Source organism: Vespa mandarinia, chromosome 16 (assembly GCF_050613455.1).
Source record: "Vespa mandarinia isolate Hongniang chromosome 16, ASM5061345v1, whole genome shotgun sequence".
NCBI lineage: Eukaryota > Metazoa > Arthropoda > Insecta > Hymenoptera > Vespidae > Vespa > Vespa mandarinia.
Genome location: NC_140825.1, coordinates 1,260,001 through 1,284,718, shown reverse-complemented (window position 1 = coordinate 1,284,718; position 24,718 = coordinate 1,260,001). Strand labels below are relative to the sequence as shown.

Sequence of the window (24,718 nt, the reverse complement as noted above, 5' to 3'; positions counted from 1 at the left end):
ATATATATATATATATATATATATATATGAAATGCATTTTATAGCAACATATATTTTTGTAATTTTACATAAACACATGCAATTAAATATTATTTACAACGTTAATACCTACCTGACATGGACTTTCGAGTTCACTAAAATGTGCAGGACAATCAATTGGTCTTCCTAAAGGAATCGGATCTTTATTTGATATTGCATCAACGTCTGTTCCTTGATCATTTTCGTCTACATTACTAGGAATGGCACCTGCACCGTTTTTACTCAACCAATTCCCAGGAAATTCGCTATAATTATTATTTATCTTATTAATTTATATTTAATTTATATTAATTAATATATATATATATGTATATATTAAACATATACAATTTAACATACTTATTTTTATCGAGCTTTGGTTGTGGACCCGAATGATTTATCGGATACCACGAAGTTATTTCTTGCGAATATAATTGTTGTTTCGTATTAGGCGTTTGTGTTGTTAATGAATTACTTTTTAAGGATAATCCACCGTCTAAACCTCTCGTATACGGACCGTGTTTTGTATATAAAGAAGATATTGTACTATGTAATAAAGAATTTAATCTAGGATCGTATGTTGGAGTTGTTGATAACATTGCTGGATGAACAGGTTTCACTGCCAGCATATCTTTACTTGCCATTGTAGACCATTCGAGGCTACTACGTTTCTGATATTCCAGAAAATATAATGTTGCCATTGCAACGAGACTAAAAAATACGTAATAATCATAAGTTTATATATTATTAAATGACTTGAAATATATATGCATGTATATATACATATATGTATAAAAAAAAAAAAAAGTAATAACAATAATTACCAAAATGCCATGATCAATATAAGTATAACGATAATAATTTGTATAAATTTATTACTGCATAAAAGTTCGTCCTCTCTTTCAATCCTTTTTGTTTTTCCAAGGATAGACGATTTGTTATTAGTAGGCGATGAGTATTTATTACTCGATATGCTAGATACCGTACTGACGGAACTTTTAAGACTGTCGCCTCTTTTTAATTTAGCAAGGCGTTTGTTTATTCTTTCTAGTTGATCTATTCTAGTTTCCAAACTATCTGTTACCTGTGCAAAATCAAATATATTTAAATCAAATTATATTCTTTAAAAAATAAATTGAATAAAATGAAATATAATGTAAAAGAAAAAAAAAAAAAGAAAAAAAGGAATGTAAGAAAATGATGGAAATGTAAGGACATACTTTACAAAGTTCTTTCACGGCTCCTACATTTTCCATGAATATTCGTTCTTTATTGACGACCAAAAAATTTTCAATTCTTTGACCATTTGGAAGAACAATATCGCCGGCCGGAAGTACAGCTTCCGGTAAAATTTGTTGTACTTCTTGAGCTATAACACCGGTATCTTCTTGTGGTTTTATTCCCAAACCTGAATGCAAGGCAAATTCTGGAGCATATCGATATCTTACAACACGAAGCTGTTGTACATTTCTCAATTGTTCACGTGTATCCACTTCTTGAACATTTTGTTTAGCTCTTGCATCACTTGGTTGAACTATATGACCAGTAACCTGTACGAATGTATATATATATATATATATATATATATATATATATATATATATATATAAAATGTATAAGTATTTTACTATTATATTATTATATGCACAATGATCTATTGGAAAATTACCTTCATATTCCCATGAATTACAAGAGCCTCGTCCGGTCTATCCGTATTAATACCAACTCGGCCAGCATGATAAACGCTATCAGGTGCAGCACCTCTTTGCCATCCTCCTTCAGCTCCGACACCACTACCCTCAGATTCAAATTGTCCTGGATTACTTGCCTGTACAAAATGTTGCTGGTTCTATAGAACGTTCTGTCCTTTAATATGTTATATTTATTCAAAAAAAATAAAAAAAAATAAAAAAAAAATAAAAAAAGAAAAAAGAAAACAAAAGTAATAACAATAGTAATAATGAAACAGAAAGAGAAGGAAAGAAAAAGAAAATAATGGAAAAGATATATAAATAAAATCAATAATGATTTTTATTAATAATAATGAATCTTACCCTAACGATTATTCTTTCCGATGCATGTGCAACGACTTGATAACTGGCTTGGTCTGCTGTATGAGCATGAAGACCAACAACCAAATGAAAATATCTTTGATCTGGATTTGGTTTTCCTTTTTTACGCATATTATTACTCGTTGTTTCACTAAAATGTAAGCGGCCGACTGTTACTTTCGTAACACGTTCGCCGCCTAAATCCACCCTGGAAACAACGCTATTTTAGTGTAATATAGAAAAATGCAATTTATAAGAAAAAACACGTTACATTAAACGTACGAGAACGTGCATCCAAATCGTTAAGTTTTTTTTTTTTAAATTTTTCGTAAAAAATATTTACCTACATATATATATATATACAGGCATGACTACGCCTGTAAAAACAAGACCAGTGGTTTCTACTTTTCGATCTGACTATTATAATTCTTAAGATAAAAATTAAAATATCTTAATACTTGAACGCACATCTCGTATTATTTCGTAATTGATTTAATTTAATTTATTATACTCACGTAACAGGATGAAAGGGTTTCTTACTTCTGTCGCTTTGACTTTGTTCTACTCTGATAGTTTGCGTCGGCGATTCGACTTTAACACCATAAAAATGTAATTGAAAGCTATTTATCTTCTTCAATCCTTCACCAGTTCGTACGAATACAGCTTCGCCTTGTAATTGTGCATGACAAGTGATCTAAAACGAATAATAATAGAAACGATCAACATTGAACAGAATCAATGAACATATATATACATGTATTTATATACATATATATATATATATATACATATATATATATATATATATATATATGTATATAAATACATGTATTTAAATATTCGATATTCATACCTGAAAATGATTCTTCTTTTGGCAAACAAAAGCATCGTCAGAATTACTAAAATTAAATCCTTTATCCGCATCGACTCTGTAATGCGGTACAGGAAGTTCTTTAAGATTATGATCACAAAGTACGTGCCAAGAAGTTTGTTGAAAGGGATGAAATCGTATGCATTGATAACTTGGATCAATGTAATTACTATCAGCAACTTCATCACCATCGAGAACAGCACTGCTACTGCTGCAACTATGTTCCACCGTACCAAGTTCCGGCTCCTTATGCAAAGACCATACGAAGAGTGCAAAATGTAATTGAAAATGAACATTCATTGAATGAATATGAAAATAAATTAAAAAAAAAAAGAAAAAAAAAATGGAAACATAGAAAGACACGCGTGCACGCACATAGGAACGCACACACAGTATACTATGAGATAGGAATTTACCTGTTTGACATGAACAAGCCCATCCTGACTAAGTTTTCTCTTTTTAGGTGCTGACTGAAGAGACGAGTATAACGTGTTAATACCATCGTTACCATGTTCGTGCGACAACGGTACTAAGGTTGGTGCAATTTGTTGTTGAGTCGATAAATTCGTTGTTCCTGATGTAAGATGAGGAGTTAAGACCGGATGTGTCAACAATAAGGGGTCAGTAGATGTGGCCAATGTTCTTGGTGAAGATGGTAACAAATTGCCTGGATAATTGGATGTATTACCTTGGTGATGTAAAAGTATTTCTTGTAAAGCCGCCTTTTGATCTGAAATACGATAAGCTTTCATATAAAAATATCTCTTAATAATAACAATAATAATTATTATTATAATTGTAATAATTAAATAAAAAAAAAAAAAAAGTTTATAGATAAGAATCTTACGTGGCGAGTGAACGTGTTGGGGATCATGGTGTCCAGGCGGAGAATATGGTGGCTCGCTTCCACTGTCCGGTGGACTTTCTGGCAACGGATGTCTGGCATATATCATAATTAAAAAAAAAAGAAAAAAAAAAAGAAAAAAAAAAGAAAAAAAAGAGAAAAGGAAAAGAAAAAAAGAACAACGATATATTAATTAAGAAAATATATATGGTGATGCATTGAAGATAATCAATGTTCCTGCGGACTTACGGATGAACGTACGATTGTGGATCTTTGTAGGCGGTACCGGTTGGGACGGTGGTAGTGGTGGTACCAGAAGAACATGCGTTCGACACAGCATGATTGTGAGCGATCGGTGAAGGTAAACGTTGTGGTGTTTGCTGACTACCCGTTGCTTCAACTCGATCGCCATGACTCGTCGTTCCACTCCCGTTTTCTTCTGCCGCGAGAGTGTCCGCGAAATATCTGTATATAATAAACAACAACAACAAGTCGGTATTATTTTTATTATTTCTTAGATAAACAAAACATAGTAAATTAGTAGTAGAATATCTAAATATAATAATTTAATAATATTTGAATATAATAATTTTTATTATTTTTTTTAGATAAACAAAAAATGGTATACTACTAGTATACTACTATATATACATAAATACACACACACACACATACATACATACACACATACACACAGAGATAAAATGGACGTATTTTTAACATCCATTATTATTCTCTATTCTTGACTTTTCTAGACTTTTTAAAAAATTTACTTTACATGATAATGTAATTAGAGAGTCTACTTAAAACGAAAGGAATAATTTATTCTATGGTTTTCATAAATTAAATGCAATATGTATACACATTGGTATATGTATGTGAACGGTGCAATGGGCATGCAGAATTTATAAAACACAAGATATCGTTATCGTTTGCCTCATTAAAAGACGAAATACCGGTTGACGTTCAATCGAAGCTCACGATTTGGGGTCTTTTTTTTCTCTTTTTTTCTTATTTTCTTTTCTTTTCGATTTGTAAATATAAAACACATACATTTTAAAACTTACTTCGTATTCAATTTTATTCTTATTAAAGTCATAATATTTTTCTTTTTTATTTTTACTTATTTTATATAATTCCCGTAATACTATTCATATTCCTTGAAATAAAATCTTTGAATTTTTTTTCACATTTTATTGCACTTGGAATAAAGGTATGTATTTATTGTAACGATTTACTAATTCATATACGAACTATTTCTTTCTTTTTGTTTCTTTTTTTTTTTTTTTAAATACTACAAATACAGTTTGATTGATCGTACATTGATTAGAATCCGTTAAATTCCGTTGCATTTTATTTGCACTTGCATTAAAGATCCATACGACTATATCGATATTGCTAATTTTATTAGAGTCGTTTTCTTTGTTTTTTCTTTTTTTCTGTCTTTTTCTTTTTCTCTAAATATTTTCGTAGAATATATTCGAAAGTAACATATTGTGTCGGACGTAACAGACATTGTTGGAAGCTTTTATAATGTTAGAAGCACACAACACATATAGTGGATTACCAAGCCTAACTCAGCATGCAGTGATTCCATCAATTCCATCCAGTCTGTCACTGTCATTATATCATTACACTTCTCTGCGATCGTTACTACACGATATCTGTCTGCTCGATATAAATGTATCTGTCTGTAGAAGAGTTTATATGTTAACAAACGAGCCACAATCCGCGCAATGCTTTCTATCTTTATCTGTAGTATGCGAATTCAAATTTATTTCGATGAAAGCGCATTTACGAGACAAGAAATACTGAGGGAAAGAAAGAAAGAAAAAGCAAAAAAATAATAATAAATAAATCAATCAATCAAAAGAAAGAAAAGAAAAAAAAAATTTTGATCTTTTATAGATCTTCGGATGTCCCTTCGATCATTCTACTTGCAATATCTAAAATTTGATGATAAATTGTGGCACGTGCTATGGAATAGCAATGATATATATATATATATATATATATATATATATATATATACATAACATATATATATATGTATATGTATATGTATATATATATAATCGTATGGATCGTGTCGAGACCGTTCAATTTAGAGATTTAACGTGATACGCGTATGTCGACGACAGGAAACGCGTGCTCGTCTCTTCAAATAATGAGAGAATATTGTATTTGAATTTTTCATCATTGAGTGATATCAATTACTATTGACAATTGTTGCCGTTGACATATCTTTCTCTTTTCATTCCCTCCTTTCTCTTTTTCTTTTTTGTTTATTTTTGTTTGTTTTTTTTTTTTGTTTTTTTAATCAACATTTGTAGTATACTACTTTCTTTCTTTTTCTTTCATTTTTAATTTACACACTAATCGCAAAAGTAAACGAGATATAAATCAGAATAAATTGTAATATCATATGAATATTATTATTTTTTTTTTTTTTCTTTAAATATATTACAATTCTCTTCGTTACATTATAAATTCGATATTACACAAGTACATTTTATTGTATTATTATAAATTTTTTATGTGTTTATAAATTTCTTATTCTTAGAAAGGTACCGTTTAAAGTGAATAATGCAATTAGAAAAAAATAGAAAATAATAATAAAAAAAGAAAAAAAAAAGGAAAAGAAAGAAAAACAATCGCGAACCTTTTCAAATGGCCCTCTTATAAAACATATGTATTTATATACGTATATATATATATATGTATTTTGAGACAAAACACAATAGCCTTGCTCTCGTCGAGTTGCAACGCACATTGTACACGTGCTCGTACACGCGGGACGTAGGCGTTAACGATGGCTTCCCACCGAAGTTAAATTCACTCGTTAATCTGAGAGATGGTATTAAGAGGAGCCTTTATAAAATCAGTTGCTTCTTTAAAAAAGAAAAAAAAAAAAAAGAAAAAAAAAGGAAAGAAAAAAAGAAAAACAATCATTTACTTACGCACAAGCACACGTTCAGTCACGCACGGACATCGAATTTCTTTCGAAATATAAAAATCAAACGTTTACGAAATCCAATATAAAATAAAACAAAACAAAACAAAAAAAAAAAAAAATAAGAAAGAACTCACGTTGCTGGTTGTTCGCTGTCGCTGTTAATGAAATCCTCCAACTGCGAAAAGTCAAAGGCTTCGTTGTCAATTCCTCCAACGAAGTCGCCTCGACCTAAAAAAAGATCAAAAAGAAAAAAAAAAAAAAAAACAAGAAACAACAAATAAAAAATTCGTACTTCGTATTAGATAATATATTTTGGAAGAATTGCAGGACGTGTTTTTTTACGTTTATAAAAAATTTCTTATTCTCCCTTCTTTTAAAAATCGTATTAAATTTATGAACAATATTATTAACGAGATTTATTTATCTTTATCAAGCTAACTTATAATAACATTTGATTCGTGATTGCGACAATGGGATATACGAAAGATTGACTTTCTATTACAAAAAAAGAAAGAAAAAAAACAAAAAAAAAAAAAAAAGAAAGAATTTTTTTGTCAGCAGAAATACCGCACAATTCCTTTTCTCGAATTATTATTTTAGACATTCGTTTTTATTTTGTTTTCTTTTTATTTTTCTTCTAGATAAATTAAAAAACAAAGCAATTTATAATGGAAAAAAAAATCGAAGTACAATAGCAATATAATAAAATCTATATTCATAATTTTATGATACTTAATTCATAATTAAAAGAGAATAATAGAATTTAACAAGAATGAGAATGCAGTTACATGATAAGAATGATATTCGTATTAACGAGAAAATGCAAGACACGAGATATATGTATCTTTTTAAAAGTCTAACTGTTTTTTTTTTTTTTAACAACAATCGATCGATTACCTTATTGATTGATTTTCGACAACATAATCGAGAAAGCGTCGAATATATGTAAAATCATGTTCTCTATCGTTTTGATAATTCGTTCGAGACTAAACAGATTCTAGAGAAATATATAGTTATTCAGTCTTGATGTAAGAAACAAAACGAGAAAGTAGAAAAAGAGAGAAAGACAGAGAGAGAGAGAAAGAGAGAGAGAGAGATTTATTGGTTCGAAGAGAAGTGATTTCTCGGACTATTGAGTTTCGAAGACGATATCATGCTCGAGTGAACAGTATAGTGTTGATACTTGCGGAATACTGATTTTCTTTCGACGATAAATTCAGAGTAAAGTTTTAAGGAATTTCAGATTCAGTAATACACTTCAGAACGTGCCAAATGTTCTTAGGTGATTTTTTTTCGTTTTTTTTTTTTTTTTTTTTTTTTTTGGTAAATCGATCAGGCATTTTCGAAACGATTTCATGCTTCGTGGTTTAAGGCCCGTGGTTTTACGAGCTATGTCTATGCGCACACTCGTAGTGATTTGATAATTTCAAAAGGAAAAAAAAAAGAAAAAAAGAAAAAAAAAAGAGTCTAAAAAGTTTGAAAACAAAAATAGTCAATTTTTATAATAGCCTGAAAACTTTACCCCTTTCTCCCCTATTCCTTCTTTTATTATATTATAATATAAAAAAAATATATATATATATATATATATCAACATAAATATTGACTATTTTATTTCTATGATACTTCATTGTTATCTCTCTCTCTCTCTCTCTCTCTCTCTCTCTCTCTCTCTCTCTCTCTCTCTCTCTTTACTTCTATCTCTCTTTCTTTTCTCCCATTCTTTCTTTCTTTGACATCTAACAAAGAGATCAAGATGCATGTACATATATATATACATATATATATATATAAATATAAATAAAATGACACACATATCTTGGATATTCTTAAAAGCATTTAATACTCCAACTCAAGTGTCATAACTCGATGCTTCCGGTCTCAGTCATATATAGTTATATAGGATTAACCAAACGTAAAGGCGCCTTTAAGACTCCGTTAGAATCATCATCTTTTATAACAAGCATTATGTACATATACATACACACACACATATATACATATATATATATATATACATACATATATGTATTACTACTATCGATACATGCTAACGTTATCGTTTCTAATCGAATAAAGAAAAACGTCATCCCACGTTCCAATGACATTTGTAAGCTTGTAAACATCAACATTTTACATTTAATCGATGCGAATAAACATTAACTTAGTTGGCAATTGAAAGAACCAATTGTGAATGCAAGAATGAATATAAAACAGGCGTATCTCTCTTATATTATAAAAAGATTTCAATTGAAGAAATTTGTTCTTTGAAAAAAAAACAAAAAGAAAAAAAAAAGATGATTGATCGGAAAAAAAAAGTAAATAAAAGGAATCGATTAAATGAGGATATTAAATATTAAATAGGATATTACGAAAGTTCTTGGATGATTTCAAAGAAAAAGAAGAAGAAAAGAAAAAAAAGGAAAAAAAAAAAAAAGAAAGAAAGAAATCAAGTATTCTTTTCAAGCACTACATTCCTTCAAGTGCTATCACTTTTTTGGAGTCTTGCAAGAATAACTTGTAATTTTACGATCTACGTAAAGAAAGAAATAAAACAAAAAAAAAAAAAAGAAAAGAAAAGAAAAAAGAAAAGAACTAGCCTTGGAGAAAAAAAACAAAACAAAAAGAAAAAAAATAAGAAAGAAATTATCCGTTCGAAGGGACTTAAATCTCGTTAATGTTACTTTTTATCGATTCATTTCGTTTTATCATACATAAATATTGTATATACATAAATGATTGGATCAAAAGTTTCTGATCTTTTAGTTGTGCAATCTAATAAGCTATCTAATTAACTTTTTCAATCGGCAAGGTATCGTTAGCCAACTTAAGAACTTCCGATCTAGTCTATAGTTAAAATACGATACTAATGTTATTTTTCTAAGGAATCGTTTGTATCTCTCTCTCTCTCTCTCTACCTCTCTCTCTCTCTTTTACTCTTTCTAATTCTTTCTATAATCGGATAATTGGTCCATCAATGTTAAACGTATCTTTTTACATTGCGTTTACGTGAGAAAGAAAAGGAAAAAAAAAAAAGAAAAAAAGAAAAAAAGAAAAAGCAAATTGAATTCTATCGAACGACTATAAGTGAAAAGATTTACTTATCGAATATCCTGTTTTACGAGTTACGACTACAAAGACATTCGACATTAGAGCTAACACGTTATCGTTTATTTTCTACTAGCTCACGTGAAAATAAGATTTTCCAATATGTAAACACATGGTTTCTCATGTCTTCTCATTTAATCTTATCCTCTATGTCAATCTATACTTTGCCGGAAAATCCCGGACATTCGTAGAAGGTGAAGAAAAATATGTATATATATATATATATATATATATATATATATATATATGTGTGTGTGTGGGTGTATATATATATATATATACATGTATATATATATATATATATACATATATATATCCAAAGTCCACGTGATTACATATACCTATTCGATATAATGAATTTGTAATCATTATTGCTGTATAATGAATGATTGTTTTTTTAAAGTTCTCGATTAATATAAGACTCTTTCATAATCTTTAGAAATTACTAATAAGGAAATTGTATATATATATATATATATTTACCATAAAAATGAAATTTATGCATTAAAAAAAGAGAAAAAAAAACAGTGGAAAAAAATAAAATAATAAAAGTCGAATATTTTTCAAATGGCCTTTGAGGCAATACTGAGAATCTATTTACGATTGGTATTGGTGTAACATATGATTATTCTTTCAATAGTTCAGTTGAGTGTTTTTTATAGTCTTTAGACATTACGAATACGGAAGTTATGTATATACATACTTATGTATACAATATTTAACACTGAAGCTATGAAACGAATTTTTAGAGATTCCCATTTTTTTTTCTTTTTCTTTTTTTTTTTTTTTATGATTACCGAAAGCACAATTATTAGAGTAATGTCAATTCTAAACGATGTCTTTCTTTACTTATTAATTATTGTAAAAATTATATGATATAATGCATTTTCTTTCAAGTATTCGTCAAATTAACAGATGTATTAGAAACAGTGTTCGATAGTACTAACGTTAATAATGTCTAAACTTTACTTAGATATTTGTAGAATTTTGTAAAACTTTTTATTCCATTTTTTTTCTCTCTTCTTTTTTCTTTTTTTAATCATTCTCTCAGCATTGCACGTTTGCAAGATAATAAGGTAAGAGATGAAATTTAAAGGGTGAGTCGTTGCAAAGGTTGGGCCGTTGCCAACCAAGTTACCGGTAAAGTATCGACCAAACACTATTCTAGCTTGATGCTTCGAATATGCTTTGAATCTGAATATCTTACATTTCGATATATATATATATATATATATATATATATATCTAAAACGTATATATTTTTATAAACATACATCAGTATATTTTTATATAACATTTTTCTATTTGAATATAATAAATATCTTTAGATATCTACCTGTATAATATCTAGAACATATGTGTGTTCATAAACAGATATTGGATTTTTGTAAAAGATTTATTTTTTTGTTTTTTTTAATCGAAATATAATATTCAAATTTTATCTCGTATAATGCGCTTGTTTCGAAGAAAAAAAAAAAAATATTAAAGATTGCAAATACATGTATGCATTGCAATCTCTCACTCTCTCTCTCTCTCTCTCGCAGTCCACATATATAGTGGAGTTCTTCTATATAACAATAACTTTATATCTCTTTCTTTTTCTCTCCTTTTCTCTCTCTCTCTCTCTCTCTCTCTCTCTCTCTCTTTCTCTATAATTTGTAAAACGTGAATGTAAGATATATGTAGATCTTTCTTAAAACTTTCCCACACGTAGAGTAAAGTCAAGGAAGGTAATATTTTCCACGGTGTACGCGTGTCTTTGACGATGAGTTTCACCGAGTTTCTGTCTTTTTGCGTAATAATATGACGTAGTCATTAAGAACAAAGCCAAAAGGAAGTTGTTAACGAGCTGACGAAAAAAAAAAGAGAGAGGAAGAAGGAGAAAAAGAGAGAGAGAGAGAGAGAGAGAAAGAGAGAGAGAAAGATAGACGGAGAGAGAGGAAAAAAGTTTGAAAGATCGTTCATTAAATCAAATGACTAATTATATATTATTTCATGAGTGATACATTTTTCTCTTTTAAACTATTGTTTGTTTTCCCTTTTCTTCTTTTTATCCTTTTCAGTTTTTTCTTTTCTTTTTTTTTTATTCTTTTTTCTTTTTTATTTTTTTTATTTTTTTATTTTTTCTTTTTTTTGATTTAAAGCGCAGAACACTCGGAATCGTTCTTCATCGAGATCGAAATAATTTTTGTATAATTAAATACTACATTATCTTTGTAACAAGATATAATAATCGATCGATTAACGATATAACTATAGTTTGTTCTGATACGAATTGAACGATATCGATTAACTCGACCTCTCGCGACTTTATTCGAGTTCAAACTACTCGACTCATACAAATTGGTTCGATCCATCAAAATAATTTTTCTAACGTGTTCGAGTTTAATCGTATGCCCGATAAACTTACAATTAGAAAATGAATGACCGATGAGAGAGAAAGAGAGAGTTAAAGTGTTTCAAGTTAAAATAAAGCGTATCGCGGAAATAATTGATAAATTATAGTTGACATAAACGTGTCATATTATTTATTATATAGAGGTACTACGAGTATCTAATATAAAAACGTTAAATTCAGAAATTTATAGAAAATAACTTGTTGACTTTCACTTGAGAGGATCGATCTTATTATAGTTATGTTGTTGCTTTTTTTCTTTCTTTCTTTCTTTCTTTTTTTGTTTTTTATTCTATATAAACCGTGAAAATGATCGAAATTTCAATTCTCGAGAGTATCGGTGCATCCAATCGTAAAGGAAACAATCGTTAAGAATAATAAGCTTATAGCTTCGGCCGATAGAATACCAAACGATGGGCGAAAAAAAAGTTACATAGACAGATAGGTATATATATATACCTAGTATTATATATATATATATATATATATATATATATATATAAAACTTCCTTCGTCTACTTTCACCTGTAAAGCAAATAGAATAGAAATGAATTACATATATATATAAATATATATATATATATATATATATATATATATATATAAAGTGTATGTATGTATGTATATATAGGTAAGAATAATCTAAGGAGTCCTTCGAGAAAATTGACTCGCTTTCGTTCAATATTCGAGGGAACGTTATTTCTAAAACGATTGTAACTTAAGATATGATCGATTCTGTGATTAATTATCTTCTGATATCGTCTACATTTTTATTACGGATTTATTATGTTTATCGATCGTTTTGCAGTAGCAACGAGATCGATAAAATGTTTCTTTTGACCTTGGAAAATATGGATTTATGTACAAAAGTTTGGTCTATTTTATTTTTAAAGAATTATATTTATATATATATATATATATATATTTTTTTTTTATTGTCAATTATTTGATTTCCTAAAATTTTTCTTTTTATTTAGAAATATTTAAATATTATGTTTAAATTAATATTAAATAAATATTAATATTTGTTGATATTTATCTAATAAGTGTATAAAACTTTTAAATACATTTTTTTAATAGTTTGTATTACACAAAAAAGTTTTGTTTATTTTATTTAAACAATCTTTTTTTAATATATATATATATATAATAAATATTAATATTTATTTAGTAAATGTGAATTGGAAATTTTCGATAGATCTAACAGTATCGAGTATACAAAAATATAAAATAAACGTTAATGTTAGAAAATATTGAAATATTCGAAAGGTAAATTATGCGGAACATGCATCGGGAGGGGGTGTAGTATCATAGTATTTCAAACCGGAAGAGAAGGGCAACTTAAACGGAGGAAGTTAATCGTGTATAGAACAGAGAGTCTATCTAACTCGATCGCAAGACTCGAAAAAACAGGGGCCACGCCACATGCAGCTGTCCAATACATTTTTGCTTCTTATTACGAGCTAAACGATTAGGGGTGTTCAAGGTTCATGCTACTGCATTTTTTCTTTCCTTTTTTTTTTTCTTTTCTTTTTTCTCCACGGTAATTAGCCTACTCTATCGTAGAGGGGGACGGAATGAAGTACCGCCTTCGTCGCCTAACGTCAGGTGTTAAAACCGGCATCACGCAACACCAAACATATAATCTGAATGACAATTCGATATTCAAGATGATCAATTGTCAATACTGTTATTAAAATCTGTCAACAATTTCATATTGATTTCATTTCGTATGGATCATTCATAAAGATAATTACTTTATTAATTAAATTAAATAGATATTATATTACTGAGAATGATAATCTTATAATTCAATTTGATAAGGATATTTATATTATTGATTTATATCGATGTTTATTTTTTTTCTCTCTTTTTGTTTTTTTATTTTTTTTATTTTTCTTCATTTCCTTGTAAAATTAAAAAAAAGATTGTTAAAATTTACCAGTAACGTTGAGTAATCTACGAGCCGAAACTTGATTCAAAACCACAGTGTCATCGTGATGATCACTATTATGTCCTCGTCCCGTTTGTACAGGATCCGAGGATTGATGCTGTAACGCCCATGAAAATTCCATCCCGAGAATTTTATTTCACCCTTATAGAAACAGATCACTAAAATGTCACTTGATCGCTACATAGTCACTTTTAACATTTACCCGTTGACGAAATATATTTATTATCAATGTTACGCCATTAGAATGTCATACTTTTTTTTCACACATACATATGAATCTTATCTTTTTGTCTTTCTTTTTTTTTTTACACCGTTCGCAATTTTTGTCCTCTTTCGTAGATAAATAAAGCACTCGAGAGAAAGTTGAGAGGGGTTGGACCGGGGGAAAGTAATGAAAAAAAAAAAAACAAAAAAAACAAACAAACAAACAGCAATAATTTGTAAAAATTATTATATAATATAATAATTAATGAGAATAAATGTAGATAAAGAAAAAGTGTAGTTCCATGAAGAAACTATCGTATGAGAGTTATCCGTTATGATTCGTGGATAGCGGGTTGTTCGTGTCCCTCTAGCCTTCTGGTGGGGGAGTTGCAGCTTTCGAGGGGGTAGCTCCGATCCTCCATACTTGTGGAATATAGTGGGGGATTTGCCCTCCGCTTACAGGGCGGTGCTTAAAGCTCTAAGTCATGGAGGGTGGATTACGAACGACTCGACTTCGACTCTCTTCTTCTTCCATCGATGTGCATCGTGAATTGACATTTTCTTATAAGCCTATTCTATTTTCTTTTGCACTTTCTTTTTCTCCTTCCTTTACCCTTTTATAATTTTTTTTTTCTCTTCATCCCCATACAAAAACAGTTCCGAGTAAACAATAATCTCGATAATAAAAGTCTATGAAAGGAAAGACTGATTTGTTTTTCATCTTTTTTTCTCCTCTTTTTTATTTTATCTTCTTTTCTTTTTTCTTCTTCTTCTTTTTTTCGCTACGTATAAAAAATTACAAGCACATTCGTACAAACCATTGAACGATATTATCAAGACGTTTTTGGTTAATTATTATTATTTGATTATTTTTATATTTGTTTTTTCTCTCCTTTTCAAATTGTAAAATTAAAAAGATTCGAAAGTTTTGTTATATCACGTATATATGATGAATTGTTATGATCGATAAAAAGTAACGTAGTTAGAATTGGTAATAATAATTTAAGTTGTTTCAATCGTAAGGATTCGTAGTAAGAATGTCAAGAAATAAAGCATGCGACATCGATTACCAATTAGGCTTCTTTTTTGCAAATGGCCTGACATTTATACTTATCCATTAGTTCCCCCGAGGGAAAATAAGTCGACGACACGAGATTCACGAATAAATTCAAAGCTTAGATATATCTAATTTGCTTATTAATCCCGGAACTCTGTGGTAGGGTTTGATTGACGCGAGAGAGGAAGACAATTCGTTCGTTCATTTTTATGTATTAACGTTGTGCGAATAATGCTTAAATAAAAGATAAATAGATAGATATAGACAGATTATTAACGTTACTATAATTTTCTCAATTCGCGTAAGAACACTTTTGTCATCGGCATAAAATAATTACTGCGAAAAATTTGCGAACTTTTTTTTTCGTACTATGACAATGCTCCTTCTATGATCTCTATTTATCTCAAAACAAAAAAAATTTTACATTTATTTCATACTACAAAAAGCAAACCTAAGCGAACCGTGTCAATCATTGTTTCGAGTTTATAACGATACCTATAATAATGATCTCTCAATTTAATGTTTATTTCTAATCTTCTTTTTCTAACAAAACGATAATACATCGAGAATATCGACTCCATGCAATATTTGAAATCCGGAAATAAGAGGATTTAAAAAAAAAAAAATACAGAGGAAACAAATAAAAATTTATCGCAATAAATTTTAATCATTTTAAAAACGAACGAGTCTGAGTCGTTTGAAAAGAAAAAAAAGAAAGGAAAAGAAAAAAAATTATGGAAAAAAACATACCTAACATTCATTCGCCATAAATAATATAGAAATGATTTGAAGAAGAGTATATAAAATAAAACTTGTGAAAGGAATGAGAGACCTACTTTTCGAAAAAAAATAATCATGGCTAAAATAAAATATCTTTAGAACTTTCCCGATAATTTCTTATTAAAATTATCTCTTCCGATCTATTTTCTCGATCATTTCTTCTTTTTTTTTTTGTTTTTTATTTCTCTGTCTGTCTGTCTGTCTCTCTCTCTCTCTCTCTCTCTCTCTCTCTCTCTCTCTCTCTCTTTCTTTCTCTCTCTAATTGTTATACCTACTTGGAACTTGTCACAATGTTATACGATATTCACCGAAGTAACGTTAAGTTTTTTCTTTTTTTTTTTTTTTTTTCTTCTAATCATCATACCTAAACAAAACTTTGTTACAATCTTATCATTAATCATATTCACTATGATATTCATTACTGTTACTTAGATTTTTTATCTTTTTGTTTTCTTTCTTTTTTCTTCTTTTTTTTTTTCTATTAAACATTATACCTAAAGACAAAACATATTACAATGTTATTTAGAATATTAAATCGTATGACTCTAATCAATGATATCGATTAAATATATGAAATACGAAATACGGAAATGATGTAACACGTGAAATTATCTAATGATATTATACGCAACACGAAAATAGAGAAAAAGGGAGAAAGAGAGAAAAAAAGAGAGAGAGAGAGAGAGAGAGAGAGAGAAAGAAAAATAAACACGATGTGCTTTAACGGGTTTTGCCAATTATTCCATCAGAATTCTTTTAGCAACCACCTGCTGTCCGGCGGTCCGTCAGACCGTCGGACGTACAAAACCAACCCCCGATACCGTTCGTCGCGTGCGTGTTCACGAGTGCATGTAATCGTCACGCATTAAGTAACCGTGTGTTCTATCGAAACCACCTTCCCCCTCTCTCTGCTTACATTATCGTCACACATGATGTACCATCAAATAAATTCCCAGTCACACATTTTTTCGAACGAAAAAATCATATAAAAAGAAAGGAAGAAAAAAGAAGAAGAAGAAGGAGAAAAGGAATTTCTATGTCGAATAAATTATTTCATTTATTCGTGTATCTTCTTTTTTCTTTCTTTCTTTGTTTTTTTTTTTTTTTTTTTTATTTCTTATTATTTCATAACATAAAAATATTATTTCATATTTTTATTATTTCATAATTAATTTGATTAAATTAAAGAACAGAAATGAGGATATATTGATTAAATTTTTATGATGAAATTTTTCTTCGTATCTTTCTAAAAATTATATAAGTAAGTGAAAATTATAAAATATTGTTTATGTTTATATATATATATATTTAATTGTTATTATTTAATATATAATTATTTATTTAATTATGATAATAAGTTTAAATAGATAGTTAAATTTATAGTATAATCATATTAATATATATATATTTTTATTTTTTTTTATAAAGAAGATATATAATACTTGCATACGAAGTCCACAAATTATGATAATAAACGGTGAGTAACCGTTGATCAAGCCTTCCATTATCCGTATATTCCGCAACTGCATTCACTGCATTGATCGTTGTATAGAACATAAAGAAAGGAGGGGGAAAAAAAAGGAAAAAGAAGAAAAAATGTTGTGCAATGCGTTCAACGTTGACATTCCTACATGCCAGATGAATGAATTCAATCAAACACGTTAATAACACGAGTTAAAATTTTATATCATATTTTCTTCTTCTTTTTCTTTTTTTTTTCTTCTTCTTCTTCTTCTTCTTCATCTTCTTTAAATACAATTACGTATAAGATTAAGTCAATTAATATAAATCAAATTATATGAATTTTTTTTACTTTTTCTTTTTAATACAATTCTTTTAGTCGACTGTTACTTATCGTATTATATGGGTAAAAATGGATAAAAATTTTTTAGGTGAACTGTAAGTTTCTAAGTGATTTTAAAAATCGATAACTCTTCCTTGAAGTTTGAACTTGAATTTTGAATTGACAGTCAAACTTGTAATTTTACAATATATCAAAAAAAAAAAAAGAAAAAAAAAAAAAAGAAAAAAAGAAAGAAAGTTTGGTTAAACCAAACAGATCTTAAGAAAAAATTAATATTGATTTTGAAAATCATCTAAAAAGTTTTGGTCCACCTAAGAACTTTCGGTCCACCCTGTACATAATTCTTTAGATATAGTTTATATGATTTATTCTCCAACGCTTGTTAAAAGATCCGAGGTCTCTGGCGACCCACACTAATTAGTTGACCCGATGAACGTTTATGTCTAGAAAGTCAAGCGTGTTTGATCACTTACGCGGACTCAAGCGCAAAGCCTTAAAGCCGTGACCTCGGGTCACTTCGGATTAACCAAGTCACGAGCAAATTATCACGGTCATTAAACCATCATCTTTTACATGATGTGATCGTACGTTATTCCATATCTTGAACAATAATCAAAATATTATTAACCCGTCTATAGATAAAAAAAAAAAAAAGAAAAAAAAAGGAAGAAAAAAAGAAATAAGCTCTTACGGTACGTTCTAAATTTAAATAAGTAAAAATTAAATAAATAAATAAATAAATAAAAGTAATCATTATTATTAAAACATAATCGTAAACAAAGAGATTGTCACGTAAGATCGATAAAAAATCTTATAAACAAAAAGAATTCCCGAGCAAAGAGAAAAGAATATATTTTTTTCTTTTTTTTTTTTTTCTTTTTTTTTTCTTTTTTTTTACGACTGGAATTTCCAAGTTATGACCGGAACGACGACACGGCTTTGCTCGTGCACAATGAATTATTGGCGTTATTAACGTCGTTGTTAACGTCAGTGGCACGATCATAGAACGCGACGTACCTGCAAGTGCATGCACGCATATAAACCATATTTCTCGAACGCTCGTTACGCTTTTGCATTCTTTCTCGTCCTATCGGAGTTACTGAAAACTTTGAAAAATCGTAAAATCGTGCCTTGATATACATATATATATATTTATATATATATATATATATATATATATATATTAAATTTAGTCGCATATAAATAAATATAGATGTGTATAAATATATACACGCAAATAACGTAATATATGCTATCGTAAGTAGGTAAATGATAGACGTCATTTTAAGTAAACTAAATTTTTATCTCGGATTATTTATCAAAATAATAATTTAATTATAATATTTTAAGAATAATCAAAATTGGTATATGTTAATTAAAAAGTATTTTCTTCGATTTCTTCGAATTAAAATTATGTTTGAAAATACATTATAATGGGCCATATCTTACATTAATACTACTTTAATTGGACTCTGACATCGTTTCACGTACGTATGTAATTTTTATTCTCGTGCTTTTTATCGTAATAATAATTTGAATTATAAATAAAACAAAATAGTGTATTTAAATTATTTTTATCGATGAAAAAAAGTCCAAGTAAATATATATATATATATATTATTTATAATTAAAAATAATTTAAGAAAGAACAAAAATTGATTATGTTATAATAAATGATCGAACGATAATGTTATATTAACGCTTTTAATTGCAACTTTGGGAAATGAGAATTATTTAACGTTTTACAATTGTGCATTGTGAATTGTGTTATGTTTGCCACACCTGTACACCTTTCACCTGGCTTGTTAGAGTGTACGTAATTGAATGGATTCGATAGCTATATATATATATATGTATATATATATATATATATATATATATATATATATATATATTTATATGTATATTGTAGACTAGAAATCGGTCAATCGTGAGATACTAAATGATATGGCATGCTTCGTGAGAATGTATATTAACCACTTGTATATTCTATTTAATCAGTATTCATAATACATCTACATAAGAAGGATCGCAATTAGATCGCGGAATGATTTTTGATTATCGATACTACTCAAAAAGTTTTTTTTTTTTTTTTTTTTTTTTTTTTTTTTTTATATGAGAGACGATATCAGATAAGAACTTGACAATAAGTTTCTAACTTTTTATTCTCACGATTTTCATTCGAACATATTTAGAACGATATTACCATATACATATATACAATCGTAGATAGAGAAAGAGAGGGAAAGAGAGAGAGAGAGAGAGAGAGAGAGAGAGAGAGAGAGAGAAGAATACTTCTAGAACTACGAACGAAATATTCCAAAGTTTTTTTCTTCACGACATTTCACCTGTCCCTTTTTGAAAGAAATTTCGCGTTTGTTTGCGTACTTATACTCATCCACACATCATTCATTCGTGACGTGCCTATCTATGAGCATAAATATTATACTACTAAAGCTATAAATATGATAATACGTCTAATGTTGCTATACGAACCTATATATACATACATAGATATGTGCAGAAAATAGTAACCCTCTGTATATACATATGTGTGTGTGTGTATGTGTGTGTGTGTTTATGCACGACGTATAGAAAGATCGAAGAAACTCAATAGTTAGTATATCTGTATGTACGTATATCTATTTATATATGTATTGAATATGTTTCAAATGTAGAATCGAATAGGAATGAAGTAAAAGGAGAGGAGACACAATGATAGCGTGACTTGAAGAAGAAGCACGACATCGGAACATCAAGAGGAACACTGGAAGCCATCTTTCTTTTATAATAGCCACCCTTTCCAACTTTTCTATCCCTATTCGAATCGGCCATTTTAATACATCGTTAATTTCCAACAAAGTTAATCTTTTCATATCGAATTAGAATCGAATCTATTCGAATCATATTACATTTAATGTAATAGAAATAAATATTTGAATATTTTTCACATCGATTTTTTCTAATCGTTTATTTAATATCAATCTAATAAGTCAATAGAAAAATAAAGTATATATATATATATATATACTTATATATATATATATATATATATATATATATATAAAGTATATACGACAAAGGTAATATAATAAATGATTCGGCAGAAAAGTCATCCGATTCCCACACTGATAGTTTTGAACTTTACATCCTGGAATTTATCGGCTTTCACTATACATAGTAGTTGCGTCACTGTGTGACGATGATACAAATACATATATATATGTATATCTGGCCATTAAATATAAATGTAAGGTCGATTACTGTAATCGTATCTCTTTTTCTTTTCTTTTTCGATGGATATGAACAAAAAAAAAATATTACATTTGTTTGACGTTCGTTTAGAATCATACGTATATAGGAAATATTTTCTACGCGGAAACGTTTTCATTAAATACTTCCGCTCACACATTAAAGTACTTACTTATTTCTCTCTCTCTCTCTCTCTCTCTCTCTCTCTCTCTCTTTCTCTCTCTCTCACTCTCTCTTTCTCTCTTTCTCTCTTTCTCTCTCTTGCTCTATGTGTTGATTATATCTATATCTATATATATATAATATATATATATATATATATACCTACATATAAATAGATAGAAAATATTATGAACACGTGCTTTACGACATTTCTAACATGCAAAACATTGTACAAATCACAAATAATAATAAGTTTTCATAATCATTGTGTCAGTGACACGTGTTCCAAGTTCTTGACAACAACGTAATCATGATTTACGAGAAATATGTATTGAAAATGAATGACTATCTGTGACAAAGAAAAGAAAAAGAAGAAAAAAGGGAAAAAAGAAAGAATATAAGAGAAATGGAAACAAATACCAAAAAAAAAAAAAATAGAGAAATAAAAAGTGATAATAAAAACAGCAAAAAAAAGAAAAAAGAAAAAAGAAAGAAAAAAAAAGAAATAAAAAATAAAAATAAAAATGTACAACAGGTAAAATTGATGTTTAACATTAGTCTTTGTCGAACGATTGCTCAATGATTAGAATGCAAAAGTGGAAAAAAAACATAACATTTTTGTTCACACGAATTATCTAGAAAAGTAATAAATAATTTTCTAAATGTTTCGTGATGAAATATTTCTCTCTCTCTCTCTCTCTCTCTCTCTCTCTCTCTTTCTCTCTCTCTCTTTCTCTCTCTCTCTTCCTCTTTCTTAATTTGACCACAATAAAATCGTACAGGATAATATTACCGAAGTTTTTATAATAATATCTTTTTCGTAACGGAGAGCATAACTTTACTACGATGTCGCAAAATAGTATCTATACATTATACATTTATTTCTTATATTTATTTTTCTTCTTATTCTTCTTCTTCTTCTTATTCTTATTCTTCTTGTTATTTCTTCTTTTCTTCCTTTTTTTTTTCCTCGATTCTTCGAACACGAAATAAAGAAATGTTCGTTAAAATGGCCACATTTACGAGCGGATATTACTACGTCATTCCATAAACTCGGACTTGTCATTTTCGAGGATGTTCATCGAGACGTGAAATTACGACGATGCAAAAGACGTAAGCGGTTCGCGGCGATGTTTAAATAAACGTATGCACGATCTTAGAACACACTTTTAATTCTTTCAACCTACTTCCAATACTAGTTTTCCATGGCGTGGGAGAATAATGAAATGAAAGAGAGAGAGAGAGAGAAAGATAAAGAGTTAGAGATAGTATACACACTTTATCACATATCAATTATGTATATATATATATATATATATATATATATATATATATATATATATATTGTATATATATAGTTAAAGTTTTTTTGTATATTATAATCATTAAAGATTTCATTGTTTACAATGATCTAGTAAGAAAATGATTTATAGGAGAATAAAGAAAATGGTCGATATTAAAATACAAAAACAATTGAAAAAAGATGAGAAAAAATGCGAAACAAAAAATTACAAAAGGAGAAAAAAAATGTTAGCTGCGTTTTACATGCGGAACGTCTCAATGCACGAACGAACACGGGACACGACTCGCGAGTCTCAAAGTAGTCCACACATCCTCTCTCTCTCTCTCTCTCTCTTTCTCTCTTTCTCTCTCTCTCTCTCTCTCTCTCTCTCTCTCTCTCTCACTCTTACATCGCAAACAATCTCCAATGAAAATCTAGAACAGCCGTCGTAGTAAACCCGTTGTTGGCACGTTTCAACTGTTAGAATGATAGGAAGAGATCGTTAATTCTTACCAGCTTGACATCGTATTAGTACAAATATTAGTTAGATAATATGTGTGTTACTCTCTCCCTCTATTTATTTATCTATCTATCGATCTATCTCTTCATCTATCTATCTATCTATTTATCTGTCTATCTGTCTGAGATTGCTCTTTCTCTCTTCGTCATTTATATATGAAGTATCCAAACGAACACGTTCGTTTTCACGTCATAGAAAATACTATTATGTTTCCGATCGTTTTACGATCATGATATCGTCCTACATTTTTTTATCCTTTCTAATATTTTTCTAACACCTTTTAAAAGATCTTCCATCAGAAAAAAATTCACTCGGAGATATCTACGAGCATGATCTTTTTTTCTTTATTTTTTCTAATATTTTTCAAATATTATTTTTCATCTTTTCTTTTTCTTTTTCCTTTTTCTCTTATTTTTTTTTTTTAAGATCCTTCGAAGAACTCGATCGGACACATGGCAAAAATCGCAATTAAATTGATCTTTTTTTCTTATTAATTGATCTTTTCTTCTTTATTTTTTCTTTTTTTCTAATATTTTTCAAATATTATTTTTCATCTTTTCTTTTTCTCTTTCCTTTTTCTCTTATTTTTTTTTTTAAGATCCTTCGAAGAACTCGATCGGACACATGGCAAAAATCGCAATTAAATTGCCACGCGTCAATTTGTTTCGTTGTTTATCGTAAAGTGATAAAAAAAAAAAAAAAAAAAAAAAAAAAAAAAAAACACACACGATTATGCTCGCCATTCGATCTATGACTGTAATCATTTTCCTTTTTTCTTTACTAATATTTTTCTAATATTTTTTTTTAATCCTTCGAGAAGAGAATTAAATCCAAGTACAATGCGAGAGCACAATTAGATCGTCATAGTCAACTCGTTTCATAGTTTGTTTTAAAGTGATAAAAATGAAAAAGAAAAAAAGAAAAAAGAGGAATACGATTAAGCATGTTTCCCGATTGGATCTACAAACACATGATCTTTTTTTTTTTGTTCTAATACCTTTCAAATACTTTTTTCTTTCAAATATCTTTCGAAGAATTCCATCGGACACGATGTAAACAAAAAAAAAAAAAAGAAGTGCAGTTAGATCGCTCGTGCATTAATGCGCAATTTATTTGCAAGTCATAAAAAAGAAAAAATCATGATTAAGTATGCTCTCCGATTGATTTAAAAATATCATCGTTTTGTTTCATTATCTTTTAAATGTGTATTTTTGTTCTTCTAAAGATCTTTCGAAGAATTCAATTAGAAAGAGAGAGAGAGAAAGAGAGAGACAAAGAGACGGGAAAAAAATGTGTAATTAGATTACCGTCCATCAATTCATTTCACAATGACATACTGGCGTCATTAGGGCAATTGATGCCCAGAACAATGACGGAATTATCCGGGATAATAGATACCGCTAACGATTTTCGTGTCTCTGACACAAAACATAGCCATCATACCGTTCTAAGATTGTGCA

At 28.7% G+C, this 24,718-nt stretch overlaps 1 protein-coding gene across 7 annotated transcripts in view; it reads right to left on the bottom strand.

Moving 5' to 3' along the window:
* Positions 1-24,718, bottom strand: part of LOC118442147 (myelin regulatory factor) — a 38,989-nt gene that overhangs the window by 3,282 nt on the left and 10,989 nt on the right. For 4 of the 7 annotated variants that reach the window (XM_085661942.1, XM_085661943.1, XM_085661938.1 and 1 more), the window contains exons 2-13: positions 6,875-6,968; positions 4,034-4,249; positions 3,788-3,879; positions 3,357-3,670; positions 2,923-3,186; positions 2,585-2,763; positions 2,073-2,289; positions 1,688-1,867; positions 1,239-1,568; positions 843-1,102; positions 379-729; positions 113-284 (exon numbers count right to left, since the gene is read on the bottom strand). In XM_085661942.1, coding sequence (XP_085518068.1) covers positions 113-284; positions 379-729; positions 843-1,102; positions 1,239-1,568; positions 1,688-1,867; positions 2,073-2,289; positions 2,585-2,763; positions 2,923-3,186; positions 3,357-3,670; positions 3,788-3,879; positions 4,034-4,249; positions 6,875-6,968 — 2,669 coding nt within the window. The remainder of the gene's footprint in view (positions 1-112; positions 285-378; positions 730-842; positions 1,103-1,238; positions 1,569-1,687; positions 1,868-2,072; positions 2,290-2,584; positions 2,764-2,922; positions 3,187-3,356; positions 3,671-3,787; positions 3,880-4,033; positions 4,250-6,874; positions 6,969-24,718) is intronic. The other 3 variants (XM_085661940.1, XM_035867394.2, XM_085661941.1) reach the window with 3 other exon arrangements.